At 37.5% G+C, this 17,717-nt stretch overlaps 6 protein-coding genes across 6 annotated transcripts; 3 read left to right on the top strand and 3 right to left on the bottom strand.

Annotated features, from left to right (window-relative positions):
• The first annotated feature begins 1,465 nt into the window (after nucleotides 1-1,465).
• Nucleotides 1,466-3,816, top strand: EV154DRAFT_518267 (WD40-repeat-containing domain protein). Its single transcript, XM_051602601.1, has 7 exons — nucleotides 1,466-2,064; nucleotides 2,128-2,207; nucleotides 2,282-2,405; nucleotides 2,473-3,228; nucleotides 3,300-3,409; nucleotides 3,463-3,579; nucleotides 3,649-3,816. The coding sequence occupies exons 1-7, from the start codon at nucleotides 1,515-1,517 to the stop codon at nucleotides 3,778-3,780; spliced, it is 1,869 nt and encodes a 622-aa protein (XP_051454623.1). The 5' UTR covers nucleotides 1,466-1,514; the 3' UTR covers nucleotides 3,781-3,816.
• A 1,459-nt stretch (nucleotides 3,817-5,275) lies between these two features.
• Nucleotides 5,276-6,277, top strand: EV154DRAFT_469211 (uncharacterized protein; the record flags this gene model as incomplete). The annotated part of the gene is made up of 2 exons (XM_051597816.1): nucleotides 5,276-5,862; nucleotides 5,983-6,277. The coding sequence occupies 2 exons, from the start codon at nucleotides 5,276-5,278 to the stop codon at nucleotides 6,275-6,277; spliced, it is 882 nt and encodes a 293-aa protein (XP_051454622.1).
• Nucleotides 6,278-6,290: 13 nt separating this feature from the next.
• EV154DRAFT_518262 (nucleoporin complex subunit 54-domain-containing protein) lies at nucleotides 6,291-8,003 on the bottom strand. The gene is made up of 4 exons (XM_051602600.1): nucleotides 7,129-8,003; nucleotides 6,854-7,058; nucleotides 6,533-6,778; nucleotides 6,291-6,449 (listed from the first exon to the last, which is right to left on the bottom strand). The coding sequence occupies exons 1-4, from the start codon at nucleotides 7,956-7,958 to the stop codon at nucleotides 6,330-6,332; spliced, it is 1,401 nt and encodes a 466-aa protein (XP_051454621.1). The 5' UTR covers nucleotides 7,959-8,003; the 3' UTR covers nucleotides 6,291-6,329.
• Nucleotides 8,004-8,095: 92 nt separating this feature from the next.
• Nucleotides 8,096-10,661, bottom strand: EV154DRAFT_518259 (uncharacterized protein). Its single transcript, XM_051602599.1, has 5 exons — nucleotides 9,486-10,661; nucleotides 9,303-9,428; nucleotides 8,731-9,246; nucleotides 8,344-8,669; nucleotides 8,096-8,292 (listed from the first exon to the last, which is right to left on the bottom strand). Exons 1-4 carry the CDS (start codon nucleotides 10,350-10,352, stop codon nucleotides 8,538-8,540), a joined length of 1,641 nt encoding a protein of 546 aa, XP_051454619.1. The 5' UTR covers nucleotides 10,353-10,661; the 3' UTR covers nucleotides 8,096-8,292; nucleotides 8,344-8,537.
• Nucleotides 8,148-8,444, top strand: EV154DRAFT_566564 (uncharacterized protein; the record flags this gene model as incomplete). Its single annotated transcript, XM_051605968.1, has 2 exons — nucleotides 8,148-8,292; nucleotides 8,344-8,444. The coding sequence occupies 2 exons, from the start codon at nucleotides 8,148-8,150 to the stop codon at nucleotides 8,442-8,444; spliced, it is 246 nt and encodes an 81-aa protein (XP_051454620.1).
• Nucleotides 10,662-10,735: 74 nt separating the features above from the next.
• On the bottom strand, nucleotides 10,736-16,386 carry EV154DRAFT_553984 (uncharacterized protein). The gene is made up of 9 exons (XM_051605159.1): nucleotides 16,226-16,386; nucleotides 15,963-16,166; nucleotides 15,875-15,901; nucleotides 15,746-15,816; nucleotides 15,214-15,671; nucleotides 14,003-15,157; nucleotides 13,922-13,939; nucleotides 13,743-13,856; nucleotides 10,736-13,686 (listed from the first exon to the last, which is right to left on the bottom strand). Exons 1-9 carry the CDS (start codon nucleotides 16,243-16,245, stop codon nucleotides 10,801-10,803), a joined length of 4,953 nt encoding a protein of 1,650 aa, XP_051454618.1. The 5' UTR covers nucleotides 16,246-16,386; the 3' UTR covers nucleotides 10,736-10,800.
• Between the last annotated feature and the right edge of the window lie 1,331 nt (nucleotides 16,387-17,717).

Raw genomic sequence — 17,717 nt, 5'->3', positions numbered from 1 at the left:
AAGTTGAAAAATAATAATATATCAAATCAAATGTTGTTAGAGACGTCATTTTGTATAATAAGGGGTTTCGACGACAAGTTGAGATAAATAGTTTTTCTACCTTGTGATGGTGGGAACCAGGTTTATGATTTTGATTTGATGTGTATGTTTTACATGGCTCTAAAGGAGGTGTTTGTAAATATATCACTATCAGGATCAATTCAGGTTTTAGGTTTTAAGTTATATTTAGTTTTTGTTTGTAGAAGAAAAAACTCTCTGTCTTAAGCTTCCAGGTTCTTACTAATGGTATCATATAATTGTAGGATAACGTAAACATGAGACTGTGAATTTTGACTGAAAATCGAAATATCTTACAGATTAAGTGGGTGATTTTCGGCTTGAAATAAAGAAGCTGTCTGAAAATCGAAAACTCTTACAAATTAAGTGAGAGATTGACCGGGAGTAAGTGGCACATGTAAAGTTTTTATTGGACACTCAAGTTTATTTGGGGACCAAAGGCTCATCCAAAAGACCTAAAAATTAGATGGCGTTTGTTCTAACGCGAGAATAAATGTAGTCATCAGCTTCAAAAACCGGTTTAGAAGCTCCATGGTTACTTTGCCCATCAAAAATCTGTAGCCTGTTCCCCTCTTGTTTTTTTTATTTTTGAAGTGTCATATTTTTATGGATTTATTAAGAGATATTCTATATTAAAAAAAAAAGAACCCGATATCTTAAGCCAAAGTAAATACTCTTGAAATATAGTAACGAACACTGTATGGCATCGAAACTGCGAGAAATGATTCTGCTGGTAGAAGTGGTTATGATATTTCTTCTTTCTCAACTTCTTGTGTAAGTTATGATGTTGTGGTGGACAATCTACAAATGATCACTTGCAGCTGCCCTGACTTCCGCCTTGACAATATCCCATGCAAACACATGTATTTGTTGAAGTGTGATATGTCTTGGTTGTCTGTATTTGAAGGTAAAGATAAATACTATTGAATTCTTTACGGCTTCATTTCTTTACCAACCTTAAATTGAATAGTTTCTTTCGATCTCACTTTCTCAACCATTCCCCAAAGCTCGCCTGATAGCTCAGCTCTTCTTACTCCAACTGAACAAGCTCCTCTCACCGCTCCAAGCAATTCTTCAATAGATTTTGACACTCTGCTTTCCAACATCCATAAACTTAAGCGCCAGTAATATACTTTGACCGAAACTGAGCTCGAAGAATTAACGGCTTCAATCACTGGTTTCTCTCTCGTATAAATTCTACAAACATTCCTTCCAATTCTAATTTTACTATACAAAGATAACAAAAAAAAAGTTAATAATAAACGCTCTGTCTAAAAATCAAAAGCAAAGCGGTCCTCTACTTTTAAAAACCGCTCAAAAATTCGGGTATATAAGTAAATTGAGCATAAAGCTGACGTCACTGTGTTTGGTAATTCTCGCTATTACATATTTATAGAGCGCGGGAAGGGGGATTACCTTTTCATTAAAAAAAAATTATTTATTTATTAATATAGATTATGCCAGATACCAAACCACCTATAGTTCGAAAAAGATCAGAAGTACGTACCGTACCAAAGCCTACTGCAGCCGAGAATAGATATACAGCGAAAACACAAGCTGTTGTTTCTGCTGCTAGAGATAAAGCAAATAGCGTGGTTCATTCTGCCCGAGAATGGCTCACGCCTTCTTCGGAATGGACCACTTTTCCTCATCTAGACTCCCTCTCTACCGTCATGTTTAGTCCGCTTGCGGCTCATCCTGTGTATCGGTCCGAGTCCATGGTGAAAGCCTTGCAGTTAATGCAACAGCAACAAACTAGACAAAACACAAACAATCCTTCATCCAGTATGATTTCCACATCAAGAACTGATCTCGTACTACATGGTAAAATGTATGCTTGGCCATCCAGCACAGTTTTGCTTCAAGCTGATATACCCGAACCTTCGTCTGTTTCTTTATTTCAAGGTTTTGCTTCTGCATATCCTTCTCTTGCCAAACCCACAAAGCCTTCTTCTTCCAGAAAACCAAAGCAGAGAAAAAAAAAATCAAACAATCCTAACCGAAAAGGTAAATTTTCAAAAAAAACTGACGGTTACCTTATTTTTTTTTTTGACACATCTGCACAAATAGATCTACCAAGATCCCTAACACAAATCATATCCGAAAGAGAGAAAAGAGCAAGAGATTGCGATAAAATTAGTATGCAAAAGGTAAATCATATAAACTATTTCCCCCTAGGATTCATGGCACACAATAGTAATGAAATAGGGGAAAATATATATAGTCTTCTACAGCCAATGAAATCGACCAGATCAATCTACAAATAAATCAGTTATTAGACAATCGAAAAGCATTAGAAGAAAAATGGGAAAAGTTGGAATCCAAAGATATACAGTTACAATTAATAAGTAAGTTATATCTTCCTTCTTTATTAATACAGAACAAAAATATTCATGTATGCCTTGATTCAAATAGTCGACGATCTAAACGAAGCAATTCTGGATATTGAGGAAGGCGAAAGTGTGGATGGAGGTCATAGACGATCAAAGTCAGATGTGGATTCAGCAGACGAAGAGGATTACGAATCAGGCACCTGTTTTAAAACACTTGAAGGCCATACTGATGATGTGATTTGTGTTGACTTTAATCATCCAAAGGGTATGATGGTATCTTCATCCATGGATGGTACCGTAAGAGCGTGGGATCTGTACCGTAACAAATGCTTAGGCACCCTAGAAGGTCATCAAGGCCTAGTGAGGTGCTTACAATTAGATGAAGCACGTCTTCTTACTGGATCAGATGATGGCACCATCAAACAATGGGACCTGTCTTTAATAGAGGCATCATCATCTTCCATCAGTTCATTCTCTGTATTCTCCAGTGCTCCTAGCTCCCCTAGTCTGACCGCTGTTGACAGCGGTTTAATCAACGAAACATTCACGTTAGAAGGACATCAAAGTGAAGTTACTGCAATTTTTGCTGATAGAAACTCGGTAGTGTCTGGCTCTGGTGATAAAACGATAAAGCAGTGGGATCTGGAAACCCAAGAATGCATTTTAACTTTGGATGTATTATGGGCAAGTGGAAATAGTAAAAACATTGTGGACTCATGGTTAGATAACGCCTCCTCTGGATATGGTTACGCCTCCCATGATTTTGTGGGCGCTTTACAGTTTTGGGATTCTGCTTTAGCAAGTGGTACATCAGACGGAAAGATCAGAATGTGGGACTGTAAGTACACTATACCTTCTTTTATATATATATATATATATAGTTTCATCATTAGCTAACTTAAATATAAGTGAGAACAGGACAAGCACACCGTACCTTACCTGGTCATAATGCTCCCATCACGTGCTTGCAATTTGATGAGGTCCACTTGGTGAGCGGTAGTTTAGATAAAACAATTAGGGTAAGCAAAGATGGAATACAAGCTATAGATGTTTTTACTAAACCCATCTCTAGATCTGGGATCTTCGTACAGGTTCTGTTTTTGATACACTCACATATACAACACCCGTTTCAAGTTTACAGTTTAATTCTGGAAAGATTATTAGTTCAGGAACAAGCAATACAATCGATGTAAGTTTACTTTTTTCCTTCGCATTTAGTCAAATATGAGATGTTGAACCACCTCACTTTTTAATCTAGATTTATAATCGCACGTCATTTCAACATACATCATTATCAGGTCATAGAAATCGCGTCAACTCCATATGCTTTCACAATGACGTATTGGCAAGTGCAGGTAGCGATAATGTCATTAAAATGTGGTCTATTTAACATCAGAAATAAAACGCATTTTAACTCACATTGAACCTTTTTAAATGCGTATCCAAAATCCATAATGGTTTATTTCGCTTTAAGTATCCCTTGATACATGCAGGGTTAAGACCAAGTAACGTCAAATGTGATTTATTAGGGGGTTCGCCTTTGCATTTTAATTTCGTGATTTTGATGATTTCATTGGCCGATTCGCGTTTTGAATGTTGCTCAAGTTTGCATGATTGAACTTTCGGACGTAGCATATTCATTGTCGTAAAAACACGATAGGCAATTATTTTAAGATAAAAACGGAGAAATTGCACGTTGAGTTGAGTCTTTTTGTATGAATGGTTGGACCATAATGCTGAAAACACGCTCTAGTAATCTCCCTTTTTTAAACCCTCCATCGTCAATCTTGATAAAACAGTTCAAGGATTAAGGGCCAATCTTCAAAATTTGTCTAAAAAATTAGGACCTCAGAAAAGGAAGCTGTAATTATCTTATACCGGTAACAGGCTAAACAAGATGGTAGTGGCCACCCCGATGACCCGCAGTTTTTTGTACATTAAAACCCCAAAGCTCGGTTTTTAATATAAACATCAGAATACAAGTCCAGATCCTAGTAGAAGAGGACAAGTCAATAAGCCCAGTATTTTGGATTGAGTTGATGGAGCATAGAAAAGACTATAAAAGTAATGAAAAAGTCTAATACCTTTGAAAAGCCGTGTGACATATCTATAATTTAACCAAAAAAAGCATAATGAACAAACACCAAAACATATACCTATAAGCATCGGCTATTAAAGTAACAACAATCAACAATTAACTGACTTTACAGATATACAGTTGACATAACCAGCCCCTTGCTCAAATATATTAACAAATATGCTAGGCCTGTAGCTTCTGTTGTATCTAATTGGTGTGGTGACAATGCAGTCTTCACGAGTAATTAGCATGTCGCTTCTAGAACACTATCATATATCATTGCAAGCTTAAAAATTAACACGTACATACTAATTTTACTGCAATGGTGTGTTATTTAAATTTATTCCTAAATAGTATCACTTACTATCTTACTGTCGCAGATTTTGGTGACCTAGATAAGTATGGACTGCAACTACAAATCTGGATTGATTGATTGGTAATATTGTATGTCTACAAGGTGGAGCTGAGAGCATTATAAGTTGTGGAAAATTCGGAACAAGTGAAGTTGGACATGCCTGTTTAAATGCAGTTAGATTTGTACCCGGAAAAGCATTGTCCAATCAAAAGCGGTGACTGAATTCCGGCCTGACTGTCATGATAGCCCCATGTTTGGTCCACCCAATTTTCATATGCTTTGAATCAACATTTTGCCAAAAACTATATCTGGGTTCGGATTAAACTGTACAATCGCGTTTCATCAAGTTTTTCTGTTTCAATAAAATCTTTTGTTTTTCTTTTTTCTCTTTCCTTTCTCTTTCTCTATTTTTTTTTTTTGTTTTTTACTTTTCAACCGAATAGATCACATACAATGTCAGCTGTAAAGATAGGTTATAACGATCAATATCAGAATCCAGTAGATTATCTATGTATTCAGCAATCCAATGTACATTACATTCGTAGTACAGCCAGTAGTATTATTGACGAAGAAGAGCAGCAGAAAAGAGATAAATTAATACAGGCGGCCACAGATCGATTACGACAAAAGCTACTCGAGAGCAAATACGAAACGCTCATGTCTCAAATTGTAGAGTTACAAAGCAAGCTAGATATTATCAAACTGGAAACATCAATTTCTTTGAAATCAATGAATACAAACCACTTGGACCATTTTGAAAAGAGGCTTGAAAATCATAAATTAAAATTACATAGCATTGTCAATAGCAATGACAAAAAAGTAGAAGAGAATAAAACAAAGTTTTCTTCTTCACTCTCTTCCTTTTCTTCAACAATTTCTTCCATTTTATCCTTACGTTCAACATCAGATGAAGACGAAAAGGATTACTTTGCTAGTCTCGGGCATCAACCCATGAGAAGAAGAAGACATTCAAAACAGCAAGAAAGAATTTGTCATGTTCCTATTGTAACCATAGATGAAAACTATTATACCAAGGAACCGTCGGATAACGGAAGAAATGGCTTACTTGTGTTACACTCCATCCATGACAATAATAGTCAGTCAGACTATAATAATGGTGTGATAAATAATGATGGTACAACCTCTCTGCTAAGTACAAGAAGTGCATTGGATACAAGAAATGCATTAGATGATACCTTGAGCTTTTTAAATGACCTTGCATCAGACTCAGACGATGGTGGCTTTCGCCAAGACATAATACACTTATTGGATACAATGCACCCCGTTCACCACCAACAAACACAACCGAAATGCTTCTTTCAAACACGTCGCACTTGCTTTGTGAAAAAAGCGCTTACAAATATTGTCTCATCAAGCTGGAAATGGATACGTTTTGCACTCATAATGACTTTGGCGATACTTATAAACCTTAGAAAAGGTCCCTCATTGTTTTAAATATATTTGTATATATAATAAAATATTTCTTTTTTTTTATTATTATTATTATTTAGTAATAGTTTTGTTGGTTATCACCTCTCCATCCTTTACGGATCATGTCAATGTCCTTTGTATCTTTGTTAATAACTTCAATAATATGTTGTACACCGTTATCCTGTTCTTCTAAAATCTACATACATCGGAGGGGATAGTTTAGTTATCATTTCCATGTCGAAATCAAATAGAAAAAAAAATGTGTGTGTGTGTGTTTACCTTTGTGATACCACGCATGTCATTCTCACTAACAGCATACCATTCATCAACCCCGTCGATTTTACCATACTTTCGCCCTGATTCTTTAATGAGCTGTAACTGGGCCCATAACTGACTCAGTTTACCATGGAATTGTTCGGATCTTTGTAATTGGTCTTTGATATTCTCGAATCGTGCACGCATTACTTCTTCATCAGGTGTGATAGATAAGCCTTTATTACGCAATACTTGAGCATATTTTAAAAACTACTGGAGGAAATAAGTCATCACAATAGCAGCAAAAAATTAAAAACAAAAAAAAAATCATCCCACACACTTTACCTTGATCACTCTTTGTGCAGCTTCCATATGTCTACGTTTGTATTCAGCCACTTTAGTAGCCGTCTCTAGCATGTCTTTTAAATGAATTTTTTTCAATATTTCTTGAATCTGGAGTAACTTTTCGCTGTGAGCTTCACTTAATCTTTGTTGTTGATCCATTCTCTTTTGTACGTCGTCAAAGCCAATAGCAAGAGCAGGCACCATACTACATGATTTTTTTTTTTTTTTTTTTTTAGGCAAAATGACTCAATAAAAAAGGTGTGCTCATTTCTTACGTTTTAGGGTCAGGATTAGCAGCTTGTGCAGCATCCCATGCGGCTTGGTCGTGATCAACAGGTTTTTGATATAAATGAACCTCTTGAGCAGGAACCACGTTATAAAAGTAATGTTTAAATCGACAGTTAGGTGATTTGGGATCCCACCAAGATTTTAACAATGCTAAAGCATGCCAAACATTCTCTGGTTTATAATCAGCACTGGTAATTGATAACACAGATGCCTTCCTTGCTTCGGCATCGGCTTGAGCTAATAATTGGTAAATTTGTTGATCCCTTTGTTGTTGTTGTTGTTGTTGTTGTTGTTGTCCATCCTTGTTAGCTCCAAATAAATTGTTGTTTGTTGGGGTGGAATTTAAGCCGAATGCAGATGGTTTAGAGCCAAATAAAGAGCCTGTGGGTGCTCCAAAAGAGAAGCCTGAAGTGGGTGCAGAAGTTGTAGTAGTATTGGATGCTCCAAATGAGAAGCCTGTGGTGGGTGCTGCTGATGTAGCAGGAGCAGAAGCTCCAAATGAGAAGCCTGTGGTGGGTGCCGCTGTAGTGGTGGCAGGCGCTCCAAATGAAAATCCTGTACTAGGAGCAGCTGAAGTAGCATTATTAGCAGCAGGTGCTCCAAAGGAAAAGCCTGTAGAGGTTGCAGGTTGTCCAAAAGGTGTAGAGGTCGCGGTTTGCCCAAAAGGTGTTGCTGTTTGTCCAAATGGGGTAGAGGTTGCGGGTTGTCCGAAAGGTGTAGAGGTGGCAGGTTGTCCGAATGCTGTTGATGTGGCGGTTTGTCCGAAACCACCTCCAAACCCTGTACTAGCGGTTTGTGCTCCAAATGAAAAAGACATGATTTAAATAAATGACAAAGGTGTAAAAACGCGTATCTGTAATTATAACGTGCCTTGACAAAAAAAAAAAAAAAAAAAAAAAAATACACGAGTCACAAGAAAGCGCTCTTTTTTTTTTGATAACCATAAATGCATTTAGCAAGGGCCAGTTTTTTTTTTTCTTTCTTTCTTGATTTACAATATTTTAACATGGAACATCAACCTACTCGTGAAAAACTTTATTCTACATCAAAGGGTTATGGCTTCAGTCCTGCCTTGCAAAGAACCCGTGCACCTTTTGCTCTCCGTAACATGATTACTTTAGTCGGTCTCTTGACCTTCACTGGCAGTGTTTGTAAGTAACAAACTTATCAAACAACGCATGGCTTACTAATGTCTCGCACAGATGGATATTCTCTTTATGCTGTTAAGCAGGATGATTTCAGTGACGTTCCTTTACCTGCTGCCCTTCCTGGCGTTCAAGACGTCACTCCCAAGGAGAACTAAAGAGGATATTTCTGTAAATAAAAACAAAAAGGACATACGACAAATACACAAAAACTGGTTTTTATTTATGGGTGCATGTGGGGGAGGGATAATTTATATAAATACAGATGATTTCTTGGTAAGAAGCGCTCTTGTTCTCCAGTCAGGTTGTGCAATGGCTGCAGGATATGTTAATGTTGTAGGCTTTTTTAAACTTGCTGGTTTTCTGGGTCGAGTTTTTGTTGGCTAGGAAGAAAAGAAATTAGTGCTATTTTTTGGTTTGCAAAACAATGACAGAAATACTCACATGTGTCAATTCTCTATTAGGCTGTAGAATCACCTTTGGCTTTTTTTGAAACATATCCAGCAATTTGTTGGATAATTTTTGTGGGCTGACCTCTTTCTTTTGGATAGCCGGTAAGAATTTTTCGCGGGGATCTCCACCATATTGCATACTGATATCGGCCAATTCGCTACTTAACGTACGAACAAAATTGCTCATGGGATTACTGTCTTCTTCGGTGATCACACTGGCATCGTCCTCTGGAATAAATGTTGACAATTGCTCGGAGAACGAAACTCGTTTTTTTATGCATGGGCGTTCCTGAGGAAGGTATTCATCATCGGAAGGCACGTCTAATGAGCTGCCACAAAAAGATATCTCAGGTGAGAGTTGAGGGAGATATACCTGAATAGGTTCATCTTGATCTTCGGTGGGTGTTGCATTAAAACGACGGTCAATCACAGCTGAGAAATAAGAATCAGATGACGGCAACATTGTGGACGACGAGGACACTGGCACAATATTTTCAACAGCAGGTGGCTACAAACATCAAAAATTAATAAAAAGAGCAGCTTTTCGAGCTTGTTTTAACTTACACTCAAAGGTGTGGAAACAGAGCTTGTAGGGGTTAAGGGCATCACAACATGTCTTGGTGGTTTGGGTGGTGAGTCCATTACAGATTTCTCGACTAGTGGTGTTTCAAACGATGAGATAAACGAAGACTATAAAGAACATAATTTAGTTAGTGATTTAATGGCATAATGCTCGTTCTATCTTACTACGAGGCCGCTTCTTTTGGGCGCGTCTGGAAGAGACTTTCGTACAGAATTGGCCTTTGGCTGTTGATTAGAAAAAAGTTTTTGTTTGGCTTCTAGCAGAAAGTTGTTTTCAGGTTTAGAAGCGGAAGGGACTCGTACGGGTTGAGAGGATGTTTTAATGGATGAAGACATTTTTATAGTCGGTGAAGGTACTCGAATAGATGAAGTAACTCGCTTAGGAGGGGGTGGAGTTGCTCGAATTGGTGAAGCCGCTCTAGTTGGTGAAGCCGCTCTAGCTGGTGAAGCCGCTCTAGTTGGTGAAGCCATTTTAGTTGAAGATGTTATTTTTGAAGGCGAAGTGCCCTTTGTGGGTGAAGTGGCTCTATCGAATAATTCACTTTGTGTAGGAGAAGCGATGTTCGTGCGCGAAGTCACTCTGATAGGCGAGACCACTGTAGTGGATGAAGGTGGCACTCGTATTTGCTTGTCCTGCATAACACATTGCTTTAAAGCATCTTTCTTTTCCTGTACAGTACTGCTGATGGCTATTTGTTTCTTTCCTTCATTTGACTTCTGTTCGTATCTCATATGTGGTGTAATCGGGGTATCTTCCTTTTTAATGGTAATATGTTTATTTTCTTCTGTGACGATAGATTCTTGATGCGATAAATTCTTCGCTGTCATGAGTTTTTGTGACGTCAAATTATCTTGTGCATCCTGTATTGCTTCGACAGGTGACCGTGGCTGTGTGTCTGACGGGCTCAGTGGTTCCGGTGTGTCCTTTCTTATTATGGATATGTTTTTCTTTGCTATCGGTATGATTGCCTCTATCGGATCCTTTCCGAAGGATCTGTGGTGTTGCTGTGGTGATAGAGGCGGTGACAGCATCGATGTGTTGGGTCGTCCTCTGGCAAACCTTTTCTTTCTTCTTTGCTCGAGCTCCTAATAGACAAGTTTCAATATTTTTCTATGTACTATACTGACTGTCTAGTGATACATACGTCATTTAATAATTGTAAACCTTGTGGATTTTTGTATATCCACATGTTATCTTTTCTTCGAAGCGACGTTACAGAGCTCATATGATTGGCTACATGAAGAAATTAATTACAAAATGCACAGACTTTAAAATGTTACTTGTTTATCTTACCTGATATTAGGAATTAAAAATACAAAAAAATAAAGTGAATAAAAAAATTATAGAAGAGAAGAAGAAAAATTATGTTTACAAAAAGTTATATACTACTAAAAAAAAAAAAAAAGTCTGGAATAAGTGAACAAAAAAACAATGCTCCATATTTAGGAATTTTTATTTGCACAAGAAAGATAATAATTTTTACATGTCATCATGATGCTGATTTTTTTGTAACTCATTGGCCCATTGGTTTCTTAAGTCATCGATACTACTGGATGAGTATCGGTAGTTACCAGGTCGCTTTCTAGCAGATTTCGCAGAAGAAGCATGAGTATGACCCGAAGATAGCCTATCAAAGACGTTATTTGCAGCAGCGGAGCGTCTAAGCTCGTAAGAGTTGTTGGGTGAAGAATCCATTCTTTTCATAGCTGTAGAGGGTCTTGGGATGGTATTTACAGGTGGTGCATGCATAGCTAGAACAGATTGAGATCTTTGCTTTTGTAACAGGATGGAACTGTTATTAAATGCGGGTATCAATGTTGTTCCATTCGTGGAGTAATCATTCTTGTTATCAAAACATTGTTGATTTAAAGGTGATTTAGGTGGCGTTGACAATTCACTTGGTTGTGTGGGTGGTAAATTAGTTAGTTCTCGAAGAAGAGAGCGTCTACGCAGTGTAGAAGGAGGAGTAGGAGCACTGGGCGGCTGTTGGAAAGAGAACGCTCTACGACGGTTTAAAACTGTAGGTGGTGGTGGCAATGGAGTACTCGCTGGCTCCGGTTGAAGTGGAGGTAGCTTGCTATTGGATGAAGCTCGAATCATTTGTTGACTAAAACCGTGGTTGCTGGAATACAGGGAAGACCAAGACCCTGTGTCAGATTGAACAGATGATCTTCTACGAATGACACTGCGAACAGATGAAGTAGATGATTCGCGATCTTGTTGATATTTGGCAAACTCGGCAGGTTTCATCAAAGGTGAGGAAGGAGTTTGTCGTACATCCTTTGGCGTTTGAAGTAATTGTTGCAAAAATTGTTCAGGAGAAGACATGGAATCTCTACGATTGGCCAAGGGAGAAGTCGATGGTTTCATAGGTGCGGAGACACCAAGCTTGTTGGATGAAACAGCGTTAGAAGTAGTATGAGGTCGAAGATAAGGACTAAGCTCATTTTCGGCTAATGTAGCTGGCGCCTCTGTTGCATTTAAACCGTAATCGAGCTTACCGTTGATGCCGTCATTGTAAATTTTTTCAAATACGGTTCCGACATGCTGGTACTGCTCTTCTTGATACAAGTCGATGGCGGAATCAGCATCACTGCAATCTTCCATTGTAGGAGAAGAATGGTTGCTTAATTTGGAATAGGAGCGGTCTCTGGACAGGGAGGTTCGTCGAGAACCTTGTTGTTGTTGCTGTTGCTGTTGTTGTTGTTGTTGCAAGCGTTTCAGCTTCTTTTCGTTCTCTACAGTTGTATCGATAGCGGCCTTTTTCATGACAATTAAAGTACGTCTTAAATCTTGTGTAGACTTCTCAAGCTGTTGGATAGACATTTTGTTGTTATGTTCTTCCATACGAAGCAAAACAATGTCATCAATGACGGACTCCATGACGTGACTTGACTCATCATCTGCCATTGACTTGAGCAATTTGGAAACCATTTCAAGGGACTGCTCAGGACCAGCGCTTGCTGGGAGGCTATATCTTTCTTCAAGAGCATCCATATCGAGCCATTCATCTTCAGGCTCTTCCTTTTCATCTTGATTGGGATCAGCAAATGTAACCCTCTTTTCGGGCCTGGTTGCGTCTACCACAACGATTTCATCATCTTGGGCATCATCTTGCATTATTTCAGCAGCGGCATCATTATGAATGGCATGAATACGTGCATTAAGATAAGATATTTCTGCTTCAACTGTTTCAATATTCTCATCAATCACTTGTCTAAAAGCATGGTCAATGGTGGAAAGATCTTTGCTATCTTCGTCTAAAATGAGAAGCTCCCGCTCAGACATGTATTCTACTTTTCTTTGAGACAAGTCATTTCGTTTTGCTAAAAGCTGTTTCATCTCTTCAACCGCCTGTTTTCCTTGGATAAATTGATACAAAGCGTTATCTAAAAGCATCTTCTTTTTGGCAGCACGGACTTCAACGGGAACACGGTTTTTGCGCTGATTGTGTTTACGTCTATTGCGAGATATGCGCCCCACGTTAGAAGATTGAATTAAGGCAGAGCCCATATCCAAAAGCGAACCACAGCTAACCAAAAGTTTCTCATCAAGCACACCACCTTCTCGTACTGCTTTTTTCAAGATCTGAACCAACGACTTCAGTTTTTCTGCAGTAACAACAGATTCGTCGGTTTTCTTTTGTAAGGTTAATTGCATTTGCTTCACTTCACGCTCGAGGCGTTTCTTGTTTTCATTATCCTTGAGTTGTTTACGGCGCAAACTTTGTATTTCTCGTTCATGGGTATGGAGTTTTTCTTTCACGCGTTCAGCTTCATCTTTCATACGCTTTATCATGCGACGTTTCTCAACCTTGAGAGACTCAACATTCACACGGAGAGCTCTTAACATACTCTCGTTTTGGTTTCGTGAAGATTGAATGGTACTTGAGGTTTGAGAGTATTTGCGACGCAGGTCAGATAACTGACCCATGAGAGTCTTCATCTTGATTTCATAAGCTTGACGAATGTGGTTCATGTTATTTATACTAGCAGTGGAATCTCTTCTTTTAACATTTAGTTTAGAATTTTGTTGGGCCTGTTGGGCCTGTTGGACTTGATGCTGTTGCTGTTGCTGCTGCTGTTCCTGTTCGCGGCGTAGAGTCAATATTTCGTCACGTAATGAATAGAGTTTCTTTTCGAATTTTTTGCGCATCTGATTATATTCTACTTCTGTCTTTTCTAATTGGATAACGAGGTCTTCATTAACTTGAATATCGGATTGAATTTGTCCAATCATACGATGAAGATGAGGATTATTTTCATAAAATTCAGCGAGTTCGGCATCATCCATAAAGGTATCCGTAGAGACCATTCTTGAACGAGGTGTTCTGATAATTTCAACAGGCGATTCTGATTTTAGTGACTATAGAGAGTAACAATTAGATACTGAGGGGTTTATTACTATAAGTCTTTTCTTACATCTTCAGCAATTCGTTGGTCTTCTTCTATGTCCCCAAAAAGGCTTGCATTATCTTCCGATTGTAATTTAATAAATAATTCGTCATCAGCTAAAAGATCACATTCATATTCAACCTATAAAGAAAGTTACAATGTTAGTACCTGAACTGAAGTATAAAAAAAAAACATTTTCATTATACCTGCTCGGATTCTTTCGCCTAAAAAAGAAAAATCAAAAATGTCAGATAAAACCAAATATTAAGCATATTTTTTGTTGTTACCTTGAACTCATCTAATACTTTCAGAGCCTTGTCAATTTGAGATTTAGCATTTGAAATAGAGTGTTTTGCATCGATTCTTAAATCCGAAGACTCGGAGATCTGTGGGGTACCAATAGTATCTTTTAACCATGTAGCGATATCTTCATCATCATCATAGTCTACTTTACTAGTGAACATGGTTGATTCGGAAGGCTTGGTCATATTGGGAACTTTGGATCGTTTAGTTGATCTGAATGTAACATTTCTAGATGTAGTTGTACTTCCATTGCGTCTCTTTTTTACATTGTTAATGGCACGACGACGTGTGGTTGTAGAAGAATGTTGTTGTTTTGCAGTTGTTTTTAAAGATGTTTGGGGCGTCGTAACTCCTGCCATAGCAGCATGCATAAGTGGTGCTCGGATCGACTCAGAAAATGCAAGACGTTCTTGGGTATCTACCAATTCGTTGCGCAAATCTTGAATTGTCTTTTGGTATTGGCCAATCATGGGTATAGTTGTGGGGTTATTTTCAAAAAATGAGGGTCTTCGGTTTAATTGCTCAAGTAAATGGGGCCATTCTTCCGAGCCCATATGTTGAGTCAGTTCTCGCTCGACCATGAGGGAGTCTCTCTCGGTAGTGATGCGACAGATATCGTCGGACATGCTATGGACACGTGCCTTCAGTCTGTCTATTTCATCCTTCAGGACTTTCGCAGCGTTTGTTGTATGGCTTCCGTTACCAATCATGCTTTGAATCATCATATCAGATGGTACTTTAGAGGCCACGGATGAGGAAGCACGCAAGGCATTCAGTTCTAATTTTAATCTTGCTACTTGAGATCTTAATTGATTGACTTCAACAGAAGAACCAGCGAATTCTTGGTTAACTGCCACTTTATTTTTGATGTTACGAGCTCGGTTGGCATATTTTAATGTGCTGAGTGTCTCCAAGAAATTAGAATCAGAAGGTGAGACACATGCCATCATCAATGTTTGGGAATTTCCACCAAGCGAGTCTTGCAAGAGTCTTGTTAATTTGGAGTCTCGATATGGTACATGAAGTGATTTACGAGAGTCATCGCCCAAGGCACTGATAACGTTGCCTAATGCAAGAAGTCCTGAATTAATGGAGATACCCTCTCGAGCCCGATCACCTTGCGCATTAGTACGCTTAAGCTATAGACATTTAAAAAGTTTAATCAATGAAACAAATTGAAGATTTATTAACTTACTCTCTCTGAACCAGCCAAATCGACGAAATGGAATTTACTAATAATAGTGCGAATATTATTGTTTGTTGTTGGTGGAGTAGTGGACTCTTCCTCTGGAACCTGTTGTTTGATAATGACGGAAAAAATGGCGTGTGATCTGGATGAGACGGAATTCATGTCTGTGGATCCGGTTGTACGACATAATGACCCTTTCGAAAGGAATCGTAGCAATTCGTCAGGATTCGAACATGGTTCTTCACGTACTCCACTCCAATATATTTGGCCATGAATATCTTCACGGATCTGAACTTCGCATGCGTGGCCAGTTTTTTTCTTTTGCTGGTGATTCAAAAGATCGACCAAATCTTCGTTGTATAATTCCAAAAATGAGACTAATACTTGGTAGTCGTGGGCTGCTCCTGCTCTCTTTTTGGCTGCAAGTCTTTTAAATAGATCGTGAATGAATCGTGGCACAATACCTATTCAATTTGATTTTATTATAAATAAAAAACTAGTAATTTTTGAAAGGCAAAAGAAAAGTTCAAACTGTTACCTTGATTTTCTGAATTTGTATGCTCATCAAGGGCGGTGCCCATGCTAAACGTTTTTCCAGAGCCAGTTTGGCTAATTTAATATACATTGATTAGTAAAGAAAAAAAAAGAGGGGGTAGAAGTGCCATACCCATAAGCTAGGATAGTTGCGTTGAAACTGTTTGGGTTGTAAGACAAAGCGTTAGAGGAGAAAGAATTAATATTAATATTATCTTTACCCATCAACAAATTTTTCTACTAAAGGTACGACACTTGTATCATAAATAGGCTGCTGTGCTGAATTTGTATCGAAAATATAATCATAGGTAAAGGAATGGTCTTTTCCTATTAAAATCTGAGGTTGGTTGGGTATGAATGATATACACTCTGTACAATTTGATAGTTGTTCTCGTTGTGTTAAAGGACGAACACGTAATGCAACTCTAAAAAAAATATCATCAATACTGTTGAAACTTCTTTTGAAGATGTAAATCGAGTATACCTAACTGCTGTTGATGTCATCTTTTATGTGGTTATTATATTACAATGTTAATTTTTTAGGAGTCTTTTATTATATAAATGTGTTCTAGCAATATATAAAAAAGAAATAAATTATTTATTTTTTTCCGATAATTGAACAAGAAAGAGAAGAAAAAAGGAAATCTCAATGACGAGGTAAAAAAAAATTATTTATGTTTACGATTTAAACTTAAACGTTTCAAATTTACATGTTAAGTAATGGGCTGACGTCCAGCTTGCATAAACCAAAAAAAAAAAAAAAAAAAAAAAAAAAGATAGAAGGGGAGAATGCTGTAGATTCTGTACGTGGGCAACTTGTTTCGCTCTTTTAAATAAAATTTGCAGGCATATACCATCAGTAACTCGAATCATGTTAACAACCAACATCTATTTCTCAACTAGCTCTTTGTCTCACATGATAAATAGAATAAAAATATAAACAAAAAAAAAATTGATCACTTTGCTTTACCCACAGACTAAAAAGAAAGACTTATTGTGGGCCATTCCCGAATTATATCATTGTACCACAATTATACACCAAAAAATCTAACGTCCGGATCGTTCATCCGGATAAGCAAAAAAGGTTTTGTCAACAAGGTTTTAGTTAAATATGGATCACGGAAGAGGAAAGAGCCCTTTTTACCTCATGATTTGTTTTTTCTCTCCAATAGCATCTAATCCTCCTCTTTTTTTCATTCCTCTTGTGTACTGTGTGTATGTACCACGAGAAAAAAAAAATAGAAAGAAGTGGTTCACTTAATTTTATCAATCTACATTAGAAGTTAGATTGCACAAAAAAAAAAATGGGTTACTAAAATTGTCACATCCTCCGCTAAACTCTAAACACATTAACTTGTTCCTTGTTTGTTGATATCAGGAACATTAGTAAATCGTATTACCAAGTATCAATTGGCCACTTTTGCTGATATTAGTATACATACATCTTGCCAGTAAGTTTGATATATTTAATAAACAACATATAACGACATTGTATTCGAAATCCTGCTCTTATTTATCCTCACATACAGACTAAAAATAACATTTTGTCATTTTGAAAATTTTCTTTTGCATATATACTTGTTTGTATGACCCTCCTTGTTTCTTATTTCTATTTTATTCTTCTCTATAAGGCTTTTCCGCTGGATTGCTGCATAAAAGTTATTTGGTCATACCTACTATAATCTGATTGGTCGAAAGAAGTATCATGTTTTCTCTTTGTTTTTTGTTTGAGAATAGTAACAAACTCTAGATCATATTACATAGTCTTTAGGATATAGAGTAGGGTAGTAATTGTGATGTATTAAAAAAAATGTTACATATTACCCGTGACAACTGAAGTCTAGATCGCCGTTTGTTTTAATATGTGCATATTTTCTAAAAAAAAAAAATACACGCTCATCGTATCCCATCTACAGAGTCATTGATATTTGCTACGTTGGTTAGACAAATTTATATTATGTGATACTCCATTATAA

The sequence above is a fragment of the Mucor mucedo genome, assembly GCF_025094135.1.
Source record: "Mucor mucedo strain NRRL 3635 chromosome Unknown EV154scaffold_89, whole genome shotgun sequence".
Classification (NCBI taxonomy): Eukaryota; Fungi; Mucoromycota; class Mucoromycetes; order Mucorales; family Mucoraceae; genus Mucor; species Mucor mucedo.
This window is presented reverse-complemented; position numbering and strand designations above follow the sequence as displayed.